Raw genomic sequence first — 24,303 nt, 5'->3', positions numbered from 1 at the left:
CCTGTCCTGAACCAGTCTCACTGACTCTGACACACCAGCCCCCATTGCCTGAGTTACTGCTTCAATCCATCTCATCCGGGCTCTTCCTCTCCTGAACTGTCCCTCCACCTTTCCGAGCATGATGTCCTTCTCCAAAGATCAGTTCCTCCTGGCCACATGCGCAAAGTATGTGAGACAGAGCTTCAAAATCCTAGCTTCCAAGGAGAAACTTGGTTTCACCATCTCCAAAATACTTGTTTTCTTGGAGGTCCATTGTATGTTCAAGACTCTTCTTCAGCACAACAACTCAAAGACATCAATTAGCCTTCTTTCATCCTTAGTCATTGTCCAGCTTTCTGATGCATAGCAAGTAATTGCAAAGACCATGGCCTGGATCAGACGCATCTTAGTCTCTAGACTAACATTGTTGCTTCTCAGTCCTCTGGAGAGGTCCCTAACAATAGATTTTCCCAGTACAATTCGTCTTTTGATTTCCTGACTGCTGGTGTTGGTTGTGGAGCCGAACAAGCTGTTAACTTCAATTTCTTCTCTATCATGGTGCTGCCAATTGGCCCAGTGGTGAGAATCTTTGTCTTCTTGATGTTGAGCTTCAATCCATATTGAAGACTACAGTCCTTGACCTTCTACAGCAAATGCTTCAGGTTTTGTCATCTGCATAACATAGGTTGTTGATGAGTTTTCCTCCAATCCTGATGTCACATTCCCTCTCATAAAGCCTAGCCTCATGAATGATCTGTTTTGCATATAGACTAATGTCATACTTAAATATTTGTATACACTGAGTACAAATATATTTTAAATACATTTGTTTCATGCATGTACATTGTGTTTTATACAATCATTCATATATACTATATTTTGTATGATTAATTACTATTGATCTATGCCCATTATCACCTTATCTTTTCAAGCTACAATGAGACACAAAGTATATGAATGTTGTATGCAAACCAATACAATACGGAGGGGAAAACTACAAAACTATAGTCAATATTTAAAAGATATTAGTGTCATAATTTGCCCCCTATTTGCTATCACTGCGTACCAGCAGTCAATACTGATTCATAGTAACCCTTGTGACAGAGTTGCAATTCCCTACTGGGTTTCCTATGCTCAAGTCTTTATGGGAAGAAATTGCCTAGTCTTTTCTCCCATGGGGCTGGTGGTGGATTTGAACCATCATCCTTTCGGTTTGCAGTTAGGAACTTAATCATTGCACCACCAGTGCTCTGGGTAATGTGATTATTGGAAGCATTCATTCATTCATTCATTCATTTATTTTTTAAAATTGTGGCCTTTTGGAGTACCCTTTGACAGAGCCTATGCATGTACTGAAAATTTTTGGTAATCGTGATCTAAGAAAGCTACACACGCAACATTATAAACTTCTCTGGAGGCCTAGTGGTAAGAAGCTGTGCTGCAATTTTGAAGGCACAGGGTTCAAATCCACCAGCTGCTCCACAGGAAGATGATAGGCAATCTCCTCCCATGTGATTAACTGCCTCCTACAACCCACGGGAGGGCCAGCTATGGGTTGGTTCTGACTCGAAGGTACACAGCAACAACACAGTCAAAATAATCCCGCCAGCCCTTTGGAGATGGTGGCGAAAGTGATGAAGGAAGCTCCTCCTTACACCTCCCCGAACTGAAGCGAAAGCAAAGGTGTTAAAGACCAAGAAGGCAGTCCTGAAGGGCATCCACAGCCACAAAAAAAAGGAAGATCCTCTGGTCACCCACCTTCTGGCAGCATAAGATGCTGAGACTCTGAAGGTCTCAAGTATCCACAGAAGAGCGCCCCTGGGACCACTATGCCATCATAAAGTTCCCCCTGACCACCGAGTGAGCCAAGAAGAAGAAGAAAACAACACACTACTTTTCACTGTAGATGTCAAGGCCAACAAGCATCAAATCAAACAAGCTGTAAAGAAGCTCTATGACACTAAGGTGGCCAAAGTCAACACCTTGATTAGGCCTGATGGAGAGAAAAATGTCTATGATTGACTTGCTCCTGACTTGGATGTTGCCAAGAAAACTGGGATCATCTAAACTGAGTCCAGCTGGCTAATTATAAATGTAAATTTTTCACACACACACACACACACACACACACAGAAAGCCCCCAAAACAATGCCGCCAAAGTAGGGCAGATTCCCAATAAGCAAGGTAAGCATGACTTACTTGTGCTTACTTACCAATCTGCAATGAACAATGGGTTTCATCACAACAAAGATGGCCCATTGAGCCACTGAATCTATTATCTTTACTTCATCAAAGGCAAAGGCATTTTGAAATTACATGTCACAGCATAGTACTATAGGAACTAAGAGGTCACTGTAGCTAGAACCCAGAATATACAAGGAGCGAGTATCGGAGCAAGGAGAGACCACAGGAGAATGAACCAGAGGTCAGATCATAAAGGACATGTTAAGCCATGTGAAGGACTTTGGATTTTATCCTAAGGGCCCTCAGATACAAAGGAGTGGCGCAAGCTGAAAGGTTATCTGACTGCAGTGTTGAGACAGAAGAGGGGTAAGAAATTGACACAGCAAGATGAATTAGGAGGCTGCTGTACTTCTCCTGACAAAAGGCAATGATGTCCTGAATGGCATTGTTCTCCCAAAATAGCTGACTTTAGTGGGACAGATCCCCAAGCCCACTCACCTGGGGACCAGAGCAGAGCTATTGTGGCACTTTGAATGATGCCCTATAAAAACAGAGAGATGAAGGGAAAAAAGCAGTGTGATAGGTCTAGTGAAAGTTAATTTAAGAAAATTGGGTTTTTTAAAAAAAAGTAACAAGGCTTGGAAAAGGAGTGATCAATACCTTTCCTAGGGTACTGCCAGTGGTAGGTGCCTGTGCCACCTGAGTGATGCCAACACAGAGAATGCTAAGAATCCAACATGCAAGCAGGGCTCCCTCCTGCCTCCCTTGGCACACTCCTGGGCAATGCCCAGAAACTGAAGAAGCAGCAGCTTGGTCCTCGAAGCTCAGCTACCCAGTTTCTCCCTGATACCCTGGGCTCAAAATGGACTGGGAGGCTCATCTTCTGATGCCCACTGGGGTTAGCAGTGTAACTACAGGAGAGGCCATGTACAGAGGCCACGGAGCTCCTGTCATCTTGGAATGGTCAGTGATGTCTGAAAACAGTTATCAAATTTCCTTCTGGAAAGCTCGATGGAAAGAAGTGTAGGCTAGGATAGCTTGAAATAATATTCAGTTGAGAAACCCAAAGAATGTGAAAAATGTGAAGTAATCTATCTTCATCTTTGATAAGTTAAATGAGACATTTTAAAATTAATTTTCCAATCGTGCCACTTCTCTAACCATTAATTTTCCCACACACACTCAGAGCAAAATGGAACTCGATTGAAATGAATAGAGAATTTCTATCTCCACCCTACCCAGATTTTGAAAAGCACTCGTCCTGAGGGACTACTAGCCTTCTTCATGGCAAATGGCATGATGCTATGAGGCACATTCTACTCCAGTTTCTGCAGGACCCTTGGCTACACAACCAAGGCTCGTCCTGAGGCAGCACCACCAGTTAAAGCCGAGCGTGCTGCCAAGAACGTGAGGAAGCACTTACCTTTAGCAGATGTCTGGTGCATACGGATCTTCTTGGAGGCCACAAACTGCAGGACTTTCTCCACATTATTTTTCATCTCCTGTTGGTTGCTCGGACTCAGCTGTACTCCACTCAGCTTTTCTCCTGCTGTTCAGAGAGAACAAATATAGTCTATAAGTAGGAATATCATGGAAGTTTCGTAGGGGCCAGACAGGGAGGAAGAGGACCTTGATGTGAACATTAAAAATATATATAAGAATGTAAGTGAGTTAAGTAAGCCTTGGTGTGTGATCTGAATGGAGAATATAAAAATGAGAGTTTCACTTGACATCATCAAATTTTTCAAATATAGACCCAAGTGTCTATGAAATTACCCTGTGTACATTATTCAACAAATATTCATTGATGGTGGCCTAGTGGCAAGAAGCTGCAACTGCAATCTCAGAGATACATAGTTCGAATCCACCAGATGCTCTGCTGGAGAAGGCGGAACAATCTCATCCTGTACCTGTCAGATCTGATTTGACAGTACACACAAAAAATAATGAAATAAAGTAAACTTAAAAAAAACACACAAAAAAACCACAAATATTCATTGAACATCCACTGTGAGCCAGACACTGAAAGGTAGTAGTGATCAAGACAGATACAGCCTCTTCCTGTCTGTTTTACATCCTAAAACAGGGGTGCCAGACAACTGACCAAGGTAACAAGTTGTTTTTTGTGCCATCAAGTTGCTTGTAAGTTTTAGCGACACTGTGTACAACAGCTCTGAACCTGCCCTGCCTTGAGACAACCTCATTGCCTCTGACACTTCTACCCCCAGTACCCCAGTCATTGAGTTAGTCCATCTCATCCAGTGTCTTCCTCCCTTGCACTGTTCCTACACCCTTCTAAGCATGATGTGCCTCTCCAAGGACTGGTCCCTACTTGCAACATGCTCCTCAAAGTATGTCAGAAGGAGCTACAAAATCTTTGCCTCCAAGGAGCACCCTGGTTTCACCCTATCCAGGATGAACCTGTTTATTCTCCTAGCAGTCCATGGTTTATTCAATACTCTTTACCACCACCACAACTCAAAGGCATCAATTCTTCTTCGGTCATACTTAGTCACTGTCGAGCTTTCTGATGCGTAACAAATGCAAAGACCATGGCCTGGATCAGGTACACCTTAGTCTCTAAACTGACATCATTGCTCTTCAGTACTCTGGAGAGGTCCCTGACAGCGGATTTTCCCAATGCAATTCTTCTGAAGATTTCCTGACTGCTGTTATCAAGAATGTTGATTATGAAGCCAAGCAATTTGAAGCTGTTAACAATCTCAATCTCTTGATTATCATGATGTTGCCAGTTGACCCAGTGGTGAGAATCTTGATTTTCTTGATGTTGAGCTTCAGTTCACATTGAAGGCTGCAGTCCTTCACCTTTTGCAGCAAATGCCTCAGGTCCCCCTCAGTTTTGACAAGCAAGGTTGTATCGTTTGCATAACACAGGTTGTCAAGGAGTCTTCCTAGAATCCTGATGCCACATTCCTCCTCATGAAGTCCAGCCTCCTGAACAATCTGTTCTGCATATAGATTGAAAAGGTATGGAGATAGGATACTTCACCGGCATACACTTTTTCTGATTTTAACCATGTAATGTTTCCTCACTCTGTTCCTGGTCCAAGCATAGGTTTTGCACAAGCACAATCTAGTGTTCTGAGATTCCCAATACCCTCAGAGTTAGCCACAGCTTATTGTGATCCACATAATCAAAAGCCTTTGCACAGTCAATGAAAGCTAGATAGACACTCCTCTGGTACTCTCCTCAGAACTGAGATAGAAACCCTAATCATGACAAGAATTGTGAAGGAAAAGAAAGCAGAGTGATCATGGTTTCTCTGATCATATATTTGGACAGACTTAAAGGGATGTTAAGATTGGAGGAACAAGCATTCCAGCTGAGGAACTGTGGGTCTAAAATGTCAGGGTGGTGATGAGCTTGGCTTCTCTGAAGAAAAGCAACAAGACCTGTGTGGCTGAAGTGTAGTAAGGAGGCTAGCAAGCCAAGTCCTGTAGAGCTTTTAAGAACATGTCAAGAGCCTGGATTTTACTCTGAGAGTAATGAGAAGTCAATGGAGAGTTTTAAGCAAGGGAGTGACATGATCTGATGTGTCTTAGGAGTTGACTGTCTGCAGACATAGACTTGGAGAAGATATGAAGACACAGTCATGGAGAAGGCACAAAGAGATAAGGGAGAAGGACAACGAAAACAGTGAAAGCAAAGAGACTGATGGTTTAGGCTGAAGTGGAGGAAGGTAACTCTAGGAAGTCAGTATATTTTTAATATAAAGTCAAGGAGCAGCACATATGAATGACTGGATATAGCATATGAAGAAAACAGAATAGTTTTAAGTGGGCATGGGCTGCTTCCTGAAATAAAAGGATCTGGAATCTGCAAGGTGTAAATTTAAAAGCACATGGTTTTTTAAAGGTCATAGTCACAGAATAGCCTTAACTCCAAGTTAATAAATTCAGAATCCATTTGAGTTCTCTGTTACTCAACAGTGTGGCCAGTTGAAAGCAGATTAATAGGCATGCAGAAAAGTGCTCACACTAAGAACCAGGGAACATAACCTGGCATGACCTTCAAGGTTTACAAGAATGGCCAATCAGACTCACATTATCGACTTAAGTTAATTGTTAGGGTGCTGCATTGTCTTGTAACGACCTTGTGACTATGACTCAGGGTAGGTCAGTGCAAAATAGGAAGATCCTCCACAGGAAAGAATAATACATACAGTGGCTACAACAATGGGCGCAAGCCAACCAGCAATTAGGAGGACTGTGCAGGGCTGGGCAGGGCTTTGTTCTGTGGGACAGAGTCACTACGAGGAGAAGCTGATTGACGGCCTCTAACAGCAGCATCAAATCCTGGGAGCCAAGATGATGCTTGAAAGGGGAGGGAGTGGTCAACTCTGTCAATTTCTGTTACGTTAGATAAAATGAGGACTGAGGCCTGGCCAGGGGGTCTGACAAGATGAAGGCTGTGATCCTGATGAGAGCTGTTTCAGTGCAGTTTCTCACTGTCGTTGCTATTGGATCAGAACTGACTCACAGCTGAGCCTCCACTGGGAATGTCAGCACAGCAGATTGTGTTCAAATGAGACCTGTATCTGTCTCCAAGGCTGATGGGAGGATAGCTACCCAGTTTTCTCCCTCAGAGCACTGGTTGATTCAAAGTGCCAGAGAGGAATGGCTTTTGGATTAGTAGGGCAAATCCCTAAGATTACGCCTGCAGAGCTCCCTTTCAGTGTAGTGTGATCAAAAGCCTGATAAGAGTGGGTCAATGAAAGAACTGGAAACAAGGACATGACTTCTATAAGTACAGATACATGTATTAGGGAGTTTTCCTACACAGCACAGTCATAACAGACTGCTGAGTTTGAGAACTTGGGTGCCGGGAGTGTAAGAACACATAATCGTAATTCTTATATATTCAGTGACTATTTCTGAAGAGACAGACACGAAACTGCTAAGAGAATGGGTAGCCAGGGTAACAGGTGGGAAAACAGTTAGTGAAGAAAAGATTTTTAACTTTTCAGTTTTCCACATTTTCTAGATTATCTACTAGTCTAAGTATAACTTGTCCAAATAAATTAAAAATTATTAAAATGAGCTTCGGAAATACAGCATGTCCAGGTTTGTGCCTCTGCCTTACCACCTGTAGTTATGTGATCTTAGAAAGTTGCTTAGTCCCTCCAAACATCACAGAAGTCATGAATGAGTAAAAACTCCATCAAAGAACCAGTCAATCAAACTAGCCTGTTCAGCATGATGCTTGACATGTACTCAGTGCTCAGTGAATAATTGAGTTTTTACAAATTCTCTCTCTCAAGCTTTAGCTGTCAAAAAATGGGGATAATATTACTATCTCCTGAAGGTACTAGGATTAAATGAGATATAGAGTGTCACCACTCAGGAGATGCTGTTACAAATATCACTATAAATTAATACTCAGATTCATGAGTGTCCCAGTAAGGGATTAACAGATAAGTTGCCTGTTGCAAACCTGGTTTCTCCCACACCTCTCAAACCTCAGCTCTCTCAAGGACTCCAAACCACTCAGTAGATTAATATATGTTCAAGACTAGATACTTGGTTAGAAGTTGTGAAAACGTGTGTGTGTGTGTGTGTGTGTGTGTGTGTGTGTGTAAGTGTCCTATTTTGAAAGAGCTCAGTCTATACAGGAGATGGATGAATAAACAAATCCTTGCCATTCAGTGAGACAGATGGTAATAGGCAACTGAACAAATGACATGAAAATAAAGGTATGGTGCCATCTAATAAAAGAGATCCACAGTGCAGGACTTCAAAAGAAAAGTTTTCTCATGAAGCACCATGGCGGTGGGTACGGTGTTCTGGTTATGAGCTCTCAGGTTGATTCTAATGCATAGAGATCCATTGTAAGGGAGTAAAACTGGCACAAATGGTTTCCTGGATTGTCATTTTCACGTGAACAGATGGCCAGGTCTTTTCTCCTGTGGAGGCACTGCTGGGTTCAAACCACAGACTTTTCAGATTGTGGCTAGGTGATTAACCACTGCACCACCACAGCTCTTTCTATAGATCCTGGGGAAAACCATCATGCTGTTGCATCTGAACTCATAGCTGACTCATAGCTGAATTTCCACTGGGTTTCTGAGGCCAAAAAGCACACAGGAAATGGCCCAACTCTCTCCCTAAGAGCTGCTGGTGGATTCAAACCACTGAGAGCAGCTGCTTTTGGGTTAGCAGCACAGCTCTCTGCAGACTGCTGCTGGAGTTCCCTTTCCTGAGTATCCTAGGAGGATCCTTTTGCTGATGATAGACTCTCTTCTTGCCTGACTACCACTCCCCTTTCTGGCCTTGTTTTAAACATCAGTTCTTCTTGCCCACTGGCCCTGAACTTACTAAGCCTGGGGTGGTGTCCCAGCTTAGACCCTCTCTGTTCTCACCCCATCAGACTGATCAGAATCAGCACACAAATGAGACTGGCTTCCCTTCCAGTCTTTCCAGCTAGACTAGGAGCTCTTGAGAACATTGACTGTTCTCATCAGCTTGTCCCCACAGCACAATAGTACTTGGAACACAATATTTACTGACTTAAAAAGAAATGAATTAGCCTTGGACAAGCGTGTTACCTTTCCCCCTACTCTCATTTCCATACATCGCAAGGAAGAAACAACCTGCTCTGAGGGCATATGGAGCATAAAAAAGGTCACATTCAGGTCTCTTTGAGCCCCGGGCCAACTGACCAACGATCTCGATGAGATATGCCAGGATCACCCCATCCCGGAGATCTTGCCGAAGGTCCTGCACAGGCTTCACCGCTGGCCTCTTCTTCAGCTGTGCGTTCACCCAGGCAACGTATGCCTGCAGCTGTTGCTGGAAAACATCAGGTGAAAATAAGAGAAAGGGTCTGGATAGTCTTCTCCCCTAATCAGCCCCCAACACTTGAGACTGGGCAAGGATGGGCACAAAGAGAGAAGGCAATTTTATGGAAAGATGTTTGCATGGGCAGGCATTAAGCATATTCCAAAATTCTCCAGTTTTAGGTTTATCTCTAGGGAACAGCTAGCCTCTGACTTGTCACTGCAGACACGGACGAGCAGATCATTTTAATGGCATCTTAACCCCTGCTTTCCTGGTACTGTGCCTTGTTTTCTGCAGATGAGTACTGGGCCCAGAACCACGGGCAGCATTGAGTGTGATAACAATGGTTGGTGACCCAACCTGCTCCTGTGCAGTGTCATTCATAAAAATTCATCTTTGGGAGCCAGGAATGAACAATAAACTGAGCTCAGAGCTGCCTATCCCATAGCTGCTTTGTTCTGAATGCTATTTAAGTGAAATCATCTCACAGCCAACCCAAGATTTATTCTCATGATCCTATAATCCTAGGATTGATACGGAGTTAGGTTTAATCTGTGCTTTATGTTGTCAAAGAGGATCTGAGTTACCTAAAACCTACACCAAGGGGGTGGGGGGAGGTGCTGTGAAGACTGAGAGGCACTTTGATTTATTTTCAGATAAATCTAGGGCACAGTATCAGAGAGATGTCAGGCCAAGTGGTGGTGGTTATTAAGCACCCTTGAGTCAGTCAAAATCAATGCTGTAAATCATATGAGAGGAGACTGTCCTTAGTTCTCCCTCAGAGCCACTGATGGATTTGAACCACGTGCCTTTCAGTTGGTAGTGCAACAACCCAACCACAGTTCCTTAGTAGTGTCAGGCCTCGGTAGGGGCATTTCTTAGATAACCTCACGTATTCCACTTACACAGAGCTCAAGTTCACACATTTATTCTGATTATTTGGTCAGAACACAGATACTAGTTTATTTCCAAGTCCTATGCACTTCCTCAGTTAACTGATGAAGCAATTACTAACTGCTTCCGGAGCCCATGTTCATCCTTTGCTATCATCTCTGGCAATTTGTGGAAGAGGTAAATTATTTGGAAGACACTACGAGACAGTATCTGCCAGCTACTGACAAACTGCAGGCAGCACAGGAAGCAGGAGGTGGAAGGAGAGAAGGGAGAGAACATTTCTCGAGTATCTACCACAAAACAAACACTGGTTCTGGTGTTTTACATAAGCTCTCATCAGTCAAGGGATGTGGCTGATACAGGGTCTGACACACAGATGATGCTTGCCAAATGGTCATTATTATTTTCTTCATAATCAAGTTCTGTTCTCACAGAAGACCTAAATGGTAGGTGTTATTTCTGTTTTATGGATGAGGCACAAAGAGGTTACATACTTCTCCAGTGTCCCCAGAGCTAGGGTATAGCAGATCTGGTCCTGAAACCCACTAAATGTCCAAATGTTTACCCTCAGCCCCTTGCTATCTGACTCATTCCAGTGTCTTCTGCATAACAGACCAGCCACAAGTCCTCAAGCTAAGACAGGCAATGCTCCAAGGTCTGTGCCCATGAAGGTCTGCGCCCACTGAAGAGCAGAAGAATTGCCTGAGGCAGGTCAGGCAAAGACCAATCTGGTCTGAGGGGCAAAGAATTAAGACCAGAAAGAGGCACTGAGGGAAGCAGCTGGGGTCTAATTTCTTGGCTTAGGCATAAAACTCCTAGCCAGTTTCTATCTAATATTAGCAATCAATCCAGCCTACACACATTGCTGCTTAAATTCTTTACTGGCTTCCCATTGTCCTCATGATAAAAGCCAATTTCAAACTCACTCTAGCCCTTGTCTACTCTCCAACTTCACCGGCCAATGCTTTATACAAAACCCCTACATCTCATGCTCAGCTCTTCCATTCATTTCCCTCACTCCTCTTACTACCTCTGCTCAAGTTTCAGCTCAAGCATCACCAGTTCCAGTTCTGAACCTTCTTCCATGCCTAAGACACACACACAGACACAGACACATACACCCCGCCCCCCCCCCAGTCTTTGAAGACTTCCTGTGCCCTAGAATCAGTCCAACAATAATTCGGAAAGTAATCTACAACCAGGAGAAGATAAAATAGATGAATGGGACATTCTAAGAATCAAATCCCTATGCACATCCAAAAACTCCAACAGGGTAAAAAGGGAAGCCGCTGACTGGGAAAAAAGTATTTGGGAATGACATGTCACATAAGGGACTTATATCTAGAATTTATAAAATACATGAGCACAACAACAAGATAAAGATAAACAATCCAATAGAAAAATGGGCACAGGATATGAACAGACACTTCACCAAAGAAGACATTCAGATAGCCAACAAGCACATGAAGAAATGTTCAATATCCCTAGCCCTGAGAGAGATGCAAATCAAGACAACTATGAGATATCATCTCACCCCAGTCAGAATAGCAAAATTTAACCGAACAGCAAGCAACAAATGCTGGTGAGGTTGTGGGGAAACTGGAACCCTTATTCACTGTTGGTGGGAGTGTAAAACAGTGCAATCACTGTGGAAGGCTGTATGGCGCTTTCTCAAAAAGTTGCAAATAGAGATAGTATTCGACCCAGCAATTCCCTACTGGGAATATACCCCAAAGAGACCATAACTGACATCCAAGCAGATATATGCACACCCATGTTTATTGCGGCTTTGTTCACAATAGCAAGGAGTTGGAAACAGCCCAGGTGCCCATCAACAAACAAATGGATAGAGAAGTTGTGGTATATTCACACAATGGAATACTATGCTGCATTGAAAAACAAGGAACTCATGCAATATTATTAAAAATGAGTGACCCTAGAGGACATTATGCTGAGTGAAATATCTCAGTCACAAAAGTACAAATACTGCATGGTGCCACTGTTGTAGAATGGGACTGATATCAGGGTTGGGGTAAGACTGAGAAAAACTGGATAAATTGTGTATACTGCATTGAAACAGATGAGGGAGAGAATAATTTAAAAGCTATACATGATAGGGTATTATAGTTATCACAAGAATTAAAGTTGCATAGTGGAGTGTATTTGGGGTGGTGGAAGGGGTGTGGGGTGATTGTATACCAAAGAAAGAATTTTTTCTTTTACTTTTCAAAGAAAGGAGCAAACTGGAGGGGTGGGGAGTGGGGGAGGACTGGGCAGGGAGAAAAGTGCAACAATGAATGAATGAATGAATGAATGGAAATCCAAAATCTCTGTAAATGTTCATTAAAATTATTAAAATAAAATTGAAAAAATTTGGAAAGTACTGAATGAGTTCCAGGGCTACCTTAAGCTCTGAGGCTACGTAAAGCCCCAGACCTTCAAGAAGTTTGCAGTAAAGTGAGGAAGAGGAAGAGACACTGGCAGTTGGTGGAAACACATCTGAAGATAGAACAAACAGCATAAGGTGCTAAGAGAGCATGAGCCCAGCCAAATGCTTCTGGGAAGTTTCCTGAGGGAGGAGAAGGGAGGGTGACTGTGAGCTCAAAGACACTAAACTATGAAATAACGTTTAATGCAAGGATCACAATAGCTCAGACTATTAGACTCAGGTAATTAGTTTGAATCAAAGAATCATTTGTCACATTTCATGTTAATGCTTACGAAAAATCAAAAGGTAATCATGTTAAGGCAGATAAGAACAAATTTTGTTGGTTTTGTGTTGTTGTTTTTTTTAATTCATCCAAGAAAATTTTTACTTAAGAAACCATATCCTGGAGTCCGGGGGTGGTGCAAACTGTTAATGTGTTCAGTGGCTCACTGAAAGGTTGGTGGTTGGAGTCCACTCAAGAGTACCTCAGAAAAAAAGCCTGGCAACCCACTTCCAAAATGTCAACTTTTGAAAACTTTAGAGGGCAGAGTTCTACTCTCACAAACATGAGGTCAGCATGAGTTGGGATTGAGCCCACAATAACTAGTTTGGGGGTAGTGGTGGCTCAGTGGTAGAATTCTCACCTCCACGAAGGAGAGCAAGTTCAATTTCTGATCAATACACTCCGTGCACAGCCATCAGGCTGTCTGTAAGTGGAGGCTTGGTGTTATTGCTACAATGCTGAAGAGGCTTCAGCAGAGCTTCCAGATAAGGCATTCGAGGAACAAATTAGGTCTATTTGTAAAAATTTAACAAAAATTCTATATATCATGACAGACTAAATCCATAGTGCACAGGGTTGACATGAATCAGGGGCTGGACCTAGGGCCTAACGATAGCAACCATGGCCTCTTCTTACCTGGCACACAACTAAGAGGTCTCTTACAGTATTTTTTATGCATTGTTGTTGTTGTGTACTGTTGAGTCTGAACTGACTCATAGTTGACCCTCTAGCAGGTTTTCAGAGGCAGTTAATCCCATGGAAGGAGAGGGCCTATCCTTCTCCCACAAAGCAGCTGGTAGCCTTGAACCGCATGCCTTTGGGATTGCTTCTTTGCTACTAGGACACGAGATCATTGCAACTCTGATCTTCCAACAAAAGAGAATTCTAAGAGGATAGACTATAATAATGCTGTTGATGTTATTAGATGCTGCAGAATTGGGTACAATTCACAGTAACCCTACATTTTGCAGCAAACTCTGCCCAATCCTATGCCATCCTCACAATTTCTGTTATGCTTAAAGCCATTGTTGTAGTCACTGTGTCAGTCTATCGCACCAAGGATACTTTTATGAACACTTACTCTATTGTCCAGAGCTAAGCTAAGCCCTTAAAACGTATTTTCTCTTATGTTTATCTGCCATGGAGATTGCACTGTATTTATTTTACCGATTGAAAACAGAAACTCAAAAAGCTAAAATCACTTGTTCAAGGTCATCCAGATAGTAAACTATGAATATGGGATTCTGATTTATCTAACTCTCAGATCAATACACTGTTCTCGTCACCACTATTGCTCAGATACAGCTCTGAGGCTTAAATGGTCTGTGTCACTGAAACTATCAGGATCAAAAGGGATCTTACTAAACCCATTCCGTCCACCATGTCCAATGCTTGAGTCCTCTATATACTCTATTTAGTCACTATCTAGGCACTTAGTACTGTCAGTGTGAACCCAGAGCCAGCATCATCATTACCTGACACGGTGCCTTTTTAGCCCACTGACTCTGCTTTTCACCACATGGCTGGGTAAGTTTATGTCATGATGGGAATGAGGTGAACAGTGTCTTTAGGATGGAAATATGAAAACAAAGTTTACAGATTACTAATGAGGGGATTGGCCAGTCTTGCCATCCACCAAATTTAAATAGGGCAGGTTCAACAGCAGAAAATAAGGCTCCACTACACGCAAGAAAGAAAAAGCAAAGAATGTGTCATGCGTCCTTAGGGTCAGAGAAACTCCTGTGGATGTAAATAGACCGAGATGGAGACAGTGTAGCAGCAGCAAAGAACCAGAGACCAACATGAGACAGAGCTGGCCCCAGAGAACCAGAGCCAAGGGCCTTCGCCCAAGCTTGGTGGAGGACGAGCTGCAAAGGGAAGGCACCATAATGGGCAGTACTAAGAGAGCTTTGTAACAATGACCTAAAGTCATGATGTTGAGGTGAAAGGGCCTGCCAAGCACACCTAAGAAGCTATTCTGATTGAGGAATTGTATCCTGTTTTCTACTGGAATTGTAGTACCTTGTTAACTTCCCTAATAAATCTCGTATTTGTGAGTCTGATCTGAGTTCTGTAAGGCCAATGCAACAGAGTAGTGGGCCCAGTAATAGTGTACTGGGTGGGAGATTAGTGTCAGAACTGGCAGAAGTGGATGCAGAAAGCGAATGAGCATGTCTGATCTAATAAGAATCATTAACATTAACCTAACATTTCACGTTGTAGGTGGTTTGATTGGAGACTGTTCCTCCTTGTGGAGTGGGTAGAGTCAGATGCAGCTGTCTTCATGCAGACCACATCATTCTTTTTTACACCTAGGAACTTCTCCTTCTCCCCCCCCCTTCCTCCCAGTTGTGTGCTGTCAGATTGGAACTGACGGGCATAGGAGGAGACTGCCCATCCTTCTCCAGAGGAGCATCTGGTGGATTGGAACTGCCCACCTTTGGGATTGCAATGCAGCTTCTCGCCACTAGAGCTCCCTAGACCTGGGAACTTAATAAAAATACAGACTCATAGAGGATTCTAACCACAGAATTAGAATCTGCATTTTAACAAAATCCCCTGGTGATTCATGTCCACACATTGTTGCCTGGTGGCTACCAGAGAATGGGATGAAGAGGAAAGGGAGAATTACTTTTTTAGTGTAGATACTTTGTGGTGATGATAAAAGTAGCAGTGAATGTGGATGCTCTCACCAGAGGAAACAATGACACTAAGAAGAACACAGGGAAAATTATATTTGTGCTAAATATTATGACATCTATCATTCAGCAACAATAACAAAATATGTGCATATGGTTCCATATACTTGTGCACAGGTATTATATATGAGGGAGCTGTGGTGACCTAGTGAGTAAGGAGGTGCACTGCCAGGCAGGCAGTTCAAATTCACCAGCTGCTCTGCAGTAGAAAGATGGCAATCTCATCTCATGCAGTTTACAACCTCTGAAAAAAACCCACTAGAGGGTCAGCTATGTTTTAGTTCAATCTCAACAGCAATGAGAAGAAGAGAGAGGTATAATGTGAGTACATGCACGTATGTGTGCACAAAAGCATCTACATGTACAGATGTGCGAATATATATTATTAGAAGGCAGAGTTACACAGTTACTTCTCAGACATAAAACCTCTGGAGATTCGTCTGAGTTTAAAGTCTAGGACCTCAGTCTATGAAAAGACTCAGTCATCTGGTATAATAGAGTTGACAATATTGATGTGGTACATCCTGATGAGATGAGTATCATCTGGGGTCTTATGAGCAGCCATCCATGCTACAACTATTGATCTTTACTCATCAGGAGCAAAAGAGAGGAAAAAAACAACAAACATGTTGTTCTAGCCCTGTGGCTAGAAGAACTAGATGGTGCCCCACCACTGTTATAAATCATTATGATCAGGGTAAAATAGATGGCCCCTCACAGAACAGAAGAAAAATGAGGAACAGAACTCAAATTCTTAAAAAGTCCAGACTTAAAGGTCCACTTGAGGCTACAAGGCTCTGTGAGGCATTCTTTGAATGCTCAACTGAAACTAACACATTGGCACCCAAAATAAAGGCTATTATCCCTAAGTACAGCACTCCATTAAAAAAAAATCCATATGAGGCCATGCATAGCCAATTAGTATGCTGTGAAAATAATCTGAGAAACTGCATCATATAGAGAATGCAGCACCAAGACTGGAGGAAGACTCATTAAAAACATGCAATTTGCAAATGACACATTTTTTCCTGCTGAAAGTGAAGAGAATCTGAGGCATTTACTGATGAACTAAAAAGGCTAGAGCTTTCAGTAGGAATTACAGCTCAACACAAAGAAAACAAAATGCTCCTGACAGATTTAGCAATATCGTGCTAAACAGAGAACTGGAGTTGCCAAGGATTTCACTGTACTTGGGTCCACAATCAACACCAATGGGAGCAGCAGTCAAAACTGAAGGATGTAACGCATTGGACAAACCTGTGGCAAAGCTCAAACTTACTGCCGTCAAGTCTGTTTCAAGTCACAGCAACCCTCCACCAGGTTTTCGAGGCTGTAAATCACAAGGGGAGGAGATGGCCCATCTATCTCCCATAGGGTAGCAGCACAATTCACTATGGATTATGCCACCAGAGCTCCTCCATCTGTGGCAAAAGACCTCTTATAAGTTTAAGAGCAAAGATGTTACTTTGAGGGTTATTCTATGCCTGGCTAAAGCCAGGGTGTTTTAAGTAGCCATGTGTTCATGAAAAGCCAGACAATGAATAAGGATGACTCATGAAGAACTGATGCATTTGAATTATGGTGTTGTTGTGGGTTTTTTTTGGTTTTTTTTAAAAAGTGAATAGACCATAGACTGCCAGAGAACAAACACATCTGTCTTGAAAGAAGTGCAAGCAGAGTACTCCTTAGAAGAGAGGATGGCAAGAATTCATCTTCCTTAGTTCTGGACTAGAACCAGTCCCTGGAGAGGGTGTGGTACTTGGTAAGCAGAGAGTGTCAGCAAAAAAAAAAAAAAATCCTCAATGAGATGGAAAGAGCTGGAACAAGGGGCTGAAACAGGCCAACACATGAGGCCAGCGAGGTCAGTGCACTGTTTCCTTCTGTTGTACAGGGTCACTATGAGGTGGAATCAACTCCACAGCACTGAGTAACAATAGATAAGACCAAACGGCCAACAATGACTCTAAACCAAAGGAGACAGTATGGGAGCAGGGACACTAGAACACTGGACACACAACAACCAGAACACAATTAAAGAGAATGTCAACACACATAACTAATGTCCCTGAACAATTCTCACATAATTTGACAAATGAGAACCTAATTTGCTATGTGGACTTGAACCAAAAGAAAAAGATATTATTTTTTTTCCAAGTCTTTTTTATTTTAAGAGACCACTTTTATCGTATTCTGTAGTAAGTTTTACAGATGTCCACCCACTCGTCAGGTTTCTGTATCTTTTAAGAGTTCATAAATTAAAATTATGGCAATCTTTGCTCTCAATCTTTAATTATGTTCTAGTCATTATATGTGAGATTATAGAGCTTTATCATGGAGAAAAAACAGTCTAGGTTCTTACACCTCACATGCTAGCTTTGGAATACAATTTGAATATGAAATACTGATAAATGTGTAATTCTATGACGTAAGCATGTCTGTTGTGGTCAGTGAAGCACTATTATCTTTCTGCCATTGTTCAATCCATTTCAAGATCTGATTTACATTATCCTCTAGATCTTCTGGTTCATTGCTAGCCAGCTGGTGTACTATTTCTTCCTTGTAGGACGCAATGGCTTCTTCATAAAGAATTTGGAAAATTTCACACTGAATATTATCTTGAAGTTTCTTCTCATTATAATCTCTTGTTTCAAGTCTTTTGTACAATATATGGCTATCTGTTCTCAGCACAAAAACTGTATGAAACCAGTGTTCAGGAAACAAATCACAACCATGGTAATCAACAATAACTCTACCTGTTTTCATTTGGTTTTTTAACTCATCCACTACTTTATCTTCATCTAAAATGGGACAATCATATTCTTCATCATAGCCTTCATATAGCCTGCCCTTCTTTAGCTAAATCACCCACATTAATATATTTCAGTACTGATTTTGAGGCAAGCTCTTTGCCTAGTGTGGTTTTTCCAACCCCTGGTGAGCAAGATGTTCGGGTGCAACATGGTTCCCTCCGCGATGACTCCTAGTGCTTCAACTCTTTTTTTTTTTTTAAAAAAAAAGGTACTGCTTAGGAAACCCTGTCATGTAGGGTCAAGAGAAGTCAGAATTGCCCAAGGGGCACGCAATAACAACAAGCAAATATTTTAACTTGTTTACTTTTCACTTTGAAATCATTTCAGGCACACACAAAAAATGACAGAAACAGCACAAAGAATTCTCTTATATCCATTACCCAGCTTGCCTGAATATTAATGTTTACTTGTTACATCATCACAGATGTACAATGACAGTACTATTAACCTTCTACCAGATTCTACAGACCTTAGTGAAATTCTAACACTTGTCTCCCTGATATCTTTTCTTTCTGCTCCAAGTTCTCACACTGCTTTTACTTCTCTTGTTTGGTTTTTTTTTTTTTTTGCCTTGTCCTATCTGGGGCAATTGGTTTCTCAGTCTTTCTTTGTCTTTCGTGACCCTGACAATTTTGAAGACTACTGACTGGTCGTTATTTTGCATCATGTTCCTCTATTTGCAGTTGTCCAAATTCCCTTATCACTAAATTCAGAGTCTATATTTTTGGCAGGAATGATGGCACCCTGGGACCTCATCTAAAAGATCTGATGCTCACATATCATGTTATTGGTAAAGAGAGCCTGGGTTACTCAGAAAAGGCAGGGCTTGTTTGCCAGGTTTCCCTCCTGCAAAGCTGCTATTGTCCTCTAGGTAGTTGATAAGCATCAAGGGAGGAGACTGTCTCTTTTCCTCTAGCGGAGCTGCAGGGTTTGAACCATCAGAGAGGGTTAGGAACACAGCTCACTACACACTAAGCCATCGGAGCTCCTAGTTAGTAAGGCTCAGGTGAGGAAGATGCTTTGTAACCAGGTCCCTTTTCTTATCATCACTTTCCCCAGCCATTTTAATTTTAGCCTCCACTGATTTTTCTTTCTCTGGTAGCACTGTGGTTAAAGCATTCACCTGGTAACCAACAGATCATGGGTTGAATCTTACTAGATGCTCTAATGGAGAAAGAGGAGGCAGAATGCTTCCACAGAGACTTAACCTTAGAAATCCTGGAGGTGTTCTACTTCGCCCAGCAGGGTCACACGAGGAATCAGAATTGACTAGATGGCAGTGATGGGTTAGCAACATGTGTCAGTATGGGGTTTCCCCAATGAGTCTCTGCTAATTCCATCACTCCTTCTAATTCCTTGGAACTTTGGTTAGAAAGAAGAGTAAGGATTTATTTCCATCAGGATATGCTCTCGTGTATAATGCTTTCTTCTAATATTCCATTACTGCTATTATTTATATTGTTGCTCAAATGGTTCCAAATGTGGTCAGTGGGACACTGCCATGTTGGTTCCTTCCCACATACTCCCATTTTGAGCACTTTCTTACTTTTTGGCATCATAAGATATTTCAAATTCACCTTTACTTTTCTTGTCCCAATTCAGGAATCAGAATGGAACCAATCATTTTGCTACAGAACTCTGGTTCCTTTTTTTAAAAATTTTTTTTATATTATTATTTTTGTGTGCGTGTACCATCAAATCAGATTGTCCCTCCTTCCCCAGCAGAGCATCTGGTGGATTTGAACAGTGCGCCTCTGGGATTGTAGTTGCAGCTCCTTGCCACTAGGCCACCAGAGCTCCCCAGAACTCTGGTTCCTTTTATTGAAGAATAGTTTCTAGAAACCAAGACTTAGACCTGAGATGTGCTCATTGCTACTGGCTAACACTATACTCTAGGGCTACTCAGAAAACAGAGTAAGAACTATGCGTATGTATGCTCACAGATTTATATATTTATTTATCTTAATAGGAAAAGAGAAATCTAGATATACCAATGAAGCTGTAGTGATAAAGATGTAGGTTCTTGTTGTTGTTGTGTGCCATCAAATCACCTGCGACTCATAGTGACCCTATGCACAATAGCTCTGAACACTGCTCTGTCCTGAGCCAGTCTCACTTCTCTGACACACTTACCCTTACTACCCTAGTTACTGTGTCAATCCATCTAATCCAGGGTATTCCTCTACCCTCTATGCTATCCCTCCACCCTTCAAAGCATGATGTCCTTCTTGAAGGACTGATCCCTCATGGCAACATGCCCAAAGTATGTTAGATGGAGCCTCAAAATCCTTGCCTCCAGTGAACAGCTTGGCTTTACCCTTTCTAGGACACATCTATTAGTTCTCTTGGCAGTCAATGATATGTTCAATATTCTTCTCCAGCACCACAACTCAAAGGTATCAATTCTTCTTCTGTCCTCTTTGGTCACTGTCCAGCTCTCTGGTACATAACAGGTAATTGCAAAGATTACGGCATGGATCAGGCACACCCTAGTCTCTATACTGACATTGTTGCTCTTTGGAACTCTAGCAAGGTCCCTGACAGCAGATTTTCCTAACGCAATTTGTCTTTTTATTTCCTGGTACTTAGGTATCCTAAATGCTTTGTGTTTAACTATCAACCTAAAGGCTGGCAGTTCAAATCCACCCAGTGCAGCCTGGAAACAAGGTCTGCCAACAGACTTCTGGTCAAGGAGATCCCATGGGGAAGTTCTCTTCTACAACACACAGGGTGTAAACATATCAGGATGGGTTCAACATCAACAAATTATAGATAGATGATAGATAGATAGATAGATAGATAGATAGATAGATAGATAGATAGATGATAGATAGATAATAGATAGATGATGATGATGATGATGATGATAGATAGATAGATAGATAGATAGAGTGCATCCCTGAGAATGTCAATGGCATGCTAACAAAAAGGTTAGAGGTTCAAGTCCACACAGAAGCACCTTTGGAGAAAGGTCCATCTACTTCCACAAAAACAGCCACTGAAAACCCTGTAGAGCACATTTTCACTCTAACATACATGAGGTCATCACACATCAGTGACTCTTCCATGGCACTGGTTTATACAGAGTAGGAGACATTAAAAACGTGTTGCTGTCAGTGGCTGAGTCAATTCTAGCTCACAATGTCATCATAGGACAGAGGAGAACTCTTTCAGAGTGCGTCAAAGGCTGTAATCCACATGGAAGCAGACTGCCACATTTTCCTTCTGCAGAGTGGCTGGTGAGTTCAAACCACTGACCTTTTCATTAGCAGTGCAGGATTTAACCATTTCATCACAGGGCTCCTTTACGGAGATTAAAAAAACAGAAACAAAAACACCCCACAATCAACTAACACCACCAGAGCACACAACCCATGGAATCCATTTCAGCTCACAGGAACCTCCATTTGGGTTTCTGAGTCTATAAAACTCAGTGAATACAGCTAGTCTCATCTTTCTCCTTCAAAGCAAATGGTACATACGTTCAGGCTGCCAACCTTTCAGTTAGTAATGTCATGCTTACCCTTCTACCCGACCAGGGCTTCTTTACCAGACCTATAAACTCTACATCATGTGAACACCTCCAGCTCCAATCCAACCTCAGAAAGGTCATTCCTTCCTCTCCCCCTTTCCCTTATTTGTCACTCCTTTCTCCAGCAGCTAGGAACCTGTATCTGCAATTTTTAACTTATTTTACTCAATTCTAGAACACACATAAAACAGTTTCTAACCTCCTAACTTTGTGAAAAAGAAATTTATGAGCCAGAACACAGTTTTACATACATCCCTTCTGTCCTTAACCTTAGAGCATAGAGTCAAAATACTGACTTGTACGTTACTTATTTACATAAATTCTTTCCATTCCCTTGAGTATTTATAGGGGGCTCTGGTGGAATAGAGAGCTGCATTGCTAGCCAACAGGACTCGCCTCTCTAACTTTTCAATCTACCAGTCGCTCCAAGGGAGAAATATGGGAAATCTCACCCCTTGTGATTTACAGCCTCCAAAAACTCACTAGAATGTCAGCTGGTTCTGACTCAAAGCAATGATAAGTCAGTGTTTATGGTATTCATTATAGTACATCGAGTTCTCCTGCATCAAGGTTGATTTTAATTCTTTATTTAAATAACACTACATACAGCCTTCAATATGGACTATACCTCAACATCAAGAAAACAAAAATTCTCACCACTGGACCATGATAGATAGAGAAAAGACTGAAAACTGACAATGACTTCATCTTACTTGAATTCACAATCAACACCTTTGCTGATCCTGACTGTACCAGTAGTCAGAAGATCAGGAGGCATACTGCATTGGGAAAGTCTGCTGTCAGGGACTTTTCCAAATTATTGATAAGCAATGAAGTCAGTTTGAGGACTAAGGTGCACCTGATTCAGGCCAGAGTCTTTTCAATCATGTGCTATGCACCTGAGAACTAGACAATGAATAAGGATGACAGAAAAACGGATGCGTTTGAGCCGTGGTGTTGGAGAGGTGTATTGAATATCCCATGGACTGCCAAAAAAAACAGATATGTCTTGGAGAAAGTACAGCCGGAGTGCTCCTTGAGGCAAAGATAGGAAAGCTTCATCTCACATACTTTGGGCATGTTGTTAGGAGAGGCTATTCCTAAGAAAGGGACATCAAGCTTAGAAAGATGGAAAGTCAGTAAAAGAGAGGAAACCCCTTAATGAGAAGGATTGACACCGTGACGGCAGCAGTGGGCTCAAGTGTGTCAGGGATGATAAGGATGGCACAGGAAAGGACAACGGTTATATCTGTTCATAGTGTCACCATGAGTTGTACAGGACTTGAAAGCACTTAACAACTGGTCTATCTGCCTACTCATGAACCGGTACCATGATTTTAATTATAAAGGCTTTATATTTAAATGTTTGTTATTGTTGTGTTCCGTTGATTTAGACTCAGAGTGACCTCTATCAGGTTTCTTAGGCTATAAATCTTTATGGGAAAATACTGCTCACTTTTCTTTCACAGAGCATCTGGTGGATTTGAACCTCCAGCCTTTTGTTTAGCAATACAACACATAATACACCATACTACCAGTGGCTCTTTTGGTTTTAGGACTAAGAAAAACCCAAACATCAAGTCAGTTCCAAGTTGGTCACTGGATTTTTGAGGCTGTAAATGGAAATGGGAAGGAGACTGTCTACCTTTCTCTTAAGGAGCCACACCAATGGGTTCAAACCACAGGGGATTTTGGGTTAGCAGCACAACTAGCTACAGATTATGCCACCAGAAAAAGACATAATTTTTATATCCTATTCAGATCATACCCATCAAATCCAATATTCTTGAATGTTTTTATGAAGAATGTTTCTGATATTATGAAGATAATCTTGTGTTTGTTTATCCAAGGCCTGTGTGTGGGGGTTCCTATTGGCACAGTAGATTAAGTGTTCAGATGCTAACTGGAAGGTCTGTAGAAATGCATGGCAGTCTGTTTCTGTAAAGTTTACAGTCTGGTTTTCACAGGCTTCCCAGTTATTTGGTCTCATAACACAGTTGGTGCCTCTGTTCTACAGCCTGGTTCAATAAGTAGTTGCAGTGCCTAGGGTCTTAACAGCTTGCAAGAGCACAACCAGGGCACAATAATTGTTCTCTGTTCACTTGGAACAATAGAGGAAGGTGACTAAGAACAGAAGGAGGATATGGAAACGTGAGGCTAACTGTCCCCAAGAGTAACTGTCTCCTTTGTTAAGAGACCAGAAGATCTGGATGGTGCCTGGCTACCACTGTTGGACAGTGTGATCAGTGATTTTTTTTTTTAGAACCTTGGTCAAATGAGGAGAAATCAAAGTTGGATAAGGCTACTTTGTGCTGAGGTAATCTTTAAACTACACCAAACTACTTCGGTGAAGTAATCTTTAAAATTTATACCAAAAATATCCCCTGAAGTCATCTTAAAACTAAGCAGTAGTTTAGCTTAACTAGCAAAAAGAGTCTGCCTTGAGCATTATGCTCATTTACAAATAATATCTGTAAGATCAGACTGAAAAGAATAACTCAAAAGACTACATGGGAACTTAAGGGGCCAGTGAGTTTATGCTAATGTGGAGAAATAGCTCAGAAAAGGAGGGTGAGAATTGTTACACAAGTTGAAGACCAGCATCAGTGTCACTATATGATACATGTAGAATTGTTGGTATAAATTTTCTCTATATATTCTCAACAACAAAATAAAAGTATATATATAAATTATAA

General features: G+C 41.8%; 1 protein-coding gene and 1 pseudogene across 1 annotated transcript in view; both read right to left on the bottom strand.

Annotated features, from left to right (window-relative positions):
* DIXDC1 (DIX domain containing 1) overlaps positions 1-24,303 on the bottom strand; it is an 86,540-nt gene that overhangs the window by 40,244 nt on the left and 21,993 nt on the right. Inside the window, exons 2-3 of the mRNA XM_006890774.1 lie at positions 8,844-8,973; positions 3,587-3,712 (exon numbers count right to left, since the gene is read on the bottom strand). Coding sequence (XP_006890836.1) covers positions 3,587-3,712; positions 8,844-8,973 — 256 coding nt within the window. The remainder of the gene's footprint in view (positions 1-3,586; positions 3,713-8,843; positions 8,974-24,303) is intronic.
* On the bottom strand, positions 17,684-18,225 carry LOC102871230 (annotated as a pseudogene).

Source organism: Elephantulus edwardii, unplaced genomic scaffold (genome assembly GCF_000299155.1).
Source record: "Elephantulus edwardii isolate Elephantulus edwardi_28Jun2011 unplaced genomic scaffold, EleEdw1.0 scaffold00093, whole genome shotgun sequence".
Lineage (NCBI taxonomy): Eukaryota > Metazoa > Chordata > Mammalia > Macroscelidea > Macroscelididae > Elephantulus > Elephantulus edwardii.
This window is presented reverse-complemented; position numbering and strand designations above follow the sequence as displayed.